Source organism: Hyposmocoma kahamanoa, unplaced genomic scaffold (genome assembly GCF_003589595.1).
Source record: "Hyposmocoma kahamanoa isolate Upper Pololo Valley unplaced genomic scaffold, ASM358959v1 84, whole genome shotgun sequence".
Classification (NCBI taxonomy): Eukaryota; Metazoa; Arthropoda; class Insecta; order Lepidoptera; family Cosmopterigidae; genus Hyposmocoma; species Hyposmocoma kahamanoa.
Window position 1 is genome coordinate 223,460 of NW_020654229.1, and position 2,565 is coordinate 226,024.

Sequence of the window (2,565 nt, forward strand, 5' to 3'; positions counted from 1 at the left end):
TGCCTCGTGTTGCAGCGCTGCGCGGCCGAGCGCGTGGCGCGCCAGCTGCTGTCGCGGCTGGAGGCGGAGGCGGCGGCGCCGGCGCAGGCGCTGGGCGAGCCGCTGCTGTCGCCCGGGCCCTGGCTGCAGCACGACGCGCAGTACGTACGGCCGGCGGCGACGCGAGGTCCGCCGCCTCGGCCGCTCTGACCTCTGACGTCATCGTCCGCAGCGCGCCGGGCGCGGCCGGCTGGAGCGGCGCGGCCGAGCTGCGCCTGCGCGCGCACGCGGCGCGGCTCAAGGGCGACACCGTGGCGCTGCGCGCGCTGCGCCCGCCGCCGAGGCTCTTCTCGTACCACGGTCGGTGCCGCCACGTGACGTCACACCGCACACCGCCTCCGCGTCGGCTGCGGACAGATGCATTGCGTAACCACATTCGCACCTGTACCTGTTCGAACGCTCGAACTGCAAAACATTTCCTTCGTTACTTTAACTTTAACGTTACAACGAAACCTACGATGTCTGGCACCGTATCTGTCGCGTCTGACGGAGGTCCCGTCTGTTACACTGTGCGCATTACTAACGCGAAAACTGCTTTCGTCCCAGATATAGAAGAAGAGGATCTTCCGAAACCGGTGCAATCGATTAGCATGGCGGAAATGGAAGCGGCCGTCATGCTGCAGGACCTGCTCACGGCCAAGGAGCAGAGGGCCGTGGCCAGGGTGGCCGAGGTCAGCGGCGGGACGGCCGGGGAGGAAGGCCAAGGGACTGAAAAAAAGGTCCGTTGCGCAGTAAACCAAAGCTCTTACCGGAAACCCCTGCGGTTGTTCTTTGTAACCGTTTCGCATTTCCACAAAAATCATGTACAAGCCATCGCCTTCTAAATTAATGAAAAACAAAACTAACGTTGCCTTGTTGCCGTTTGCTATTCGCAGAGCACCAGGCGCATAACAGCAGGACGTTCTTTCCTTCAACACCGTTTGAATATTGAGTTGACGTAATGCAAATAGATTAATAATGTTATTGCGATCCCCAGTCGGAGAGCGGCCGCCGGCGCACGCGCCGCGAGCGGCACTGGCTCGACGCCGCGTCCGAGACGGACCTCTAACATATCTGATGTTGACATCGAACAAACAGACGAACGAGCAGCGCCACGCACTACCGCTATACAGATTTACTGAACATAACGGCAATTAATTTAATGCTGGAGCATTCCATTGAGAATTATTGCAGTATAGCTTCGAAAGTATTTGCAAAAAGTGCTACATTTTCAAATTTATTTTGTCGCCATAAAAAACCTTTAACGATTTGAAAATTCGATCACTAAGAATAAAAAAATTATCTATTTATATATTTTTGTATTTCAAGTGTACGTTTTTGTTGTATTATACTGTAAGTATGAACGGCGAGAAATCTCGATTGGGGTACGAAATATTTAGCCAAGACAAGGGGTACTTTTCTATTTCCGTATGCATGCTCTAGTTTTGTGACGTCAAAAATATAGTCTGTGGAATCTCGATGTTAAAAAATCGCTGAAAAAAAAAACATTCCTAGAAATGAGGCTAAAGAAGGTCATACTTAAATTGCGTTACGGGATATAAAACGCACGTTATGTAGTAAAACTATTTCTGGGAATCCAAAGTTCGAAAAGTAATTCATTAATATTTGTCTACTCATTTGGAACACCCTATTCCAACTATTGCACATTATACAGACCGTGTCACATATTATAGACCGCCTACCTCCCGTGAAGGTAATCTACGTATGCCCCGAATTAAAAAACTAAATGTGCTATTATTATAACATGGCATCTGTGCAACGCATGCCATTTAAGAGGATATCATTGCTGAGTGTAATTGAACATTGAACATGATTTATTCATCTTATAGGAAATGAAACTATTTTTCCTAATTTAAATCGCGTATATTTGTCGCCCGGACCTGTAAAGGGCCCGAAATGTCGGTTTGTTTGAAAAAACAAATATACGCGATTTAAATCCGGAAAAATAGTTTCATTTCCTGTGTGTAACAATCGCGAAAACCTAAGAACTGGATTTATTTATCTTATTTCAATGCGTAAGAGATGCATGAAATCCATTTTTTTAAATGAAATTTTCGATCTTCCTTTTTTTGTTTAAGTTCAATTGTTTTTTGTCTTGCGATTCTGTGGTTCCATCACAGCAAATTGAATTTAATATTTTAATATATCGCAATAAAATGTCGTAGTTGATTTAATGTTTGAATAAAAAAAAGAGATATTTTAACAAAAGTTGACGAAATACCAAATAAATAAAAGAATATTATTTAATTGTAGTTGCGTATTTTTTAGGACTTTTATTAAGTTGATTAATCGACGAACTAACGCGTAGGTGTAATTGTAAAATTCTAATAATAAAATTGTTAATAGAATGACGAAACTAAAAATATGTTATTAATGTAGTGCCATGTACTTATACATATGTATCTATACATATCACATAAGTGGAGTTACGTCAAACATGTTTATAGCTCGATTATGTACAGAAAAATATAACCCACATCCTATCCAATTCTTGTAACACTGTCTACAATATTAGCCTATAGAATT

The 2,565-nt window shown here is 44.3% G+C and overlaps 1 protein-coding gene across 1 annotated transcript in view; it reads left to right on the forward strand.

Moving 5' to 3' along the window:
- The window catches only part of LOC113234370, a 6,637-nt gene extending 5,177 nt beyond the window's left edge, over positions 1-1,460 (forward strand). Inside the window, exons 8-10 of the mRNA XM_026469680.1 lie at positions 16-140; positions 212-758; positions 1,016-1,460. Of these exons, the coding sequence (XP_026325465.1) occupies positions 16-140; positions 212-758; positions 1,016-1,087 (744 nt within the window). The 3' untranslated portion in view covers positions 1,088-1,460. The remainder of the gene's footprint in view (positions 1-15; positions 141-211; positions 759-1,015) is intronic.
- The last annotated feature ends 1,105 nt before the right edge of the window (positions 1,461-2,565 follow it).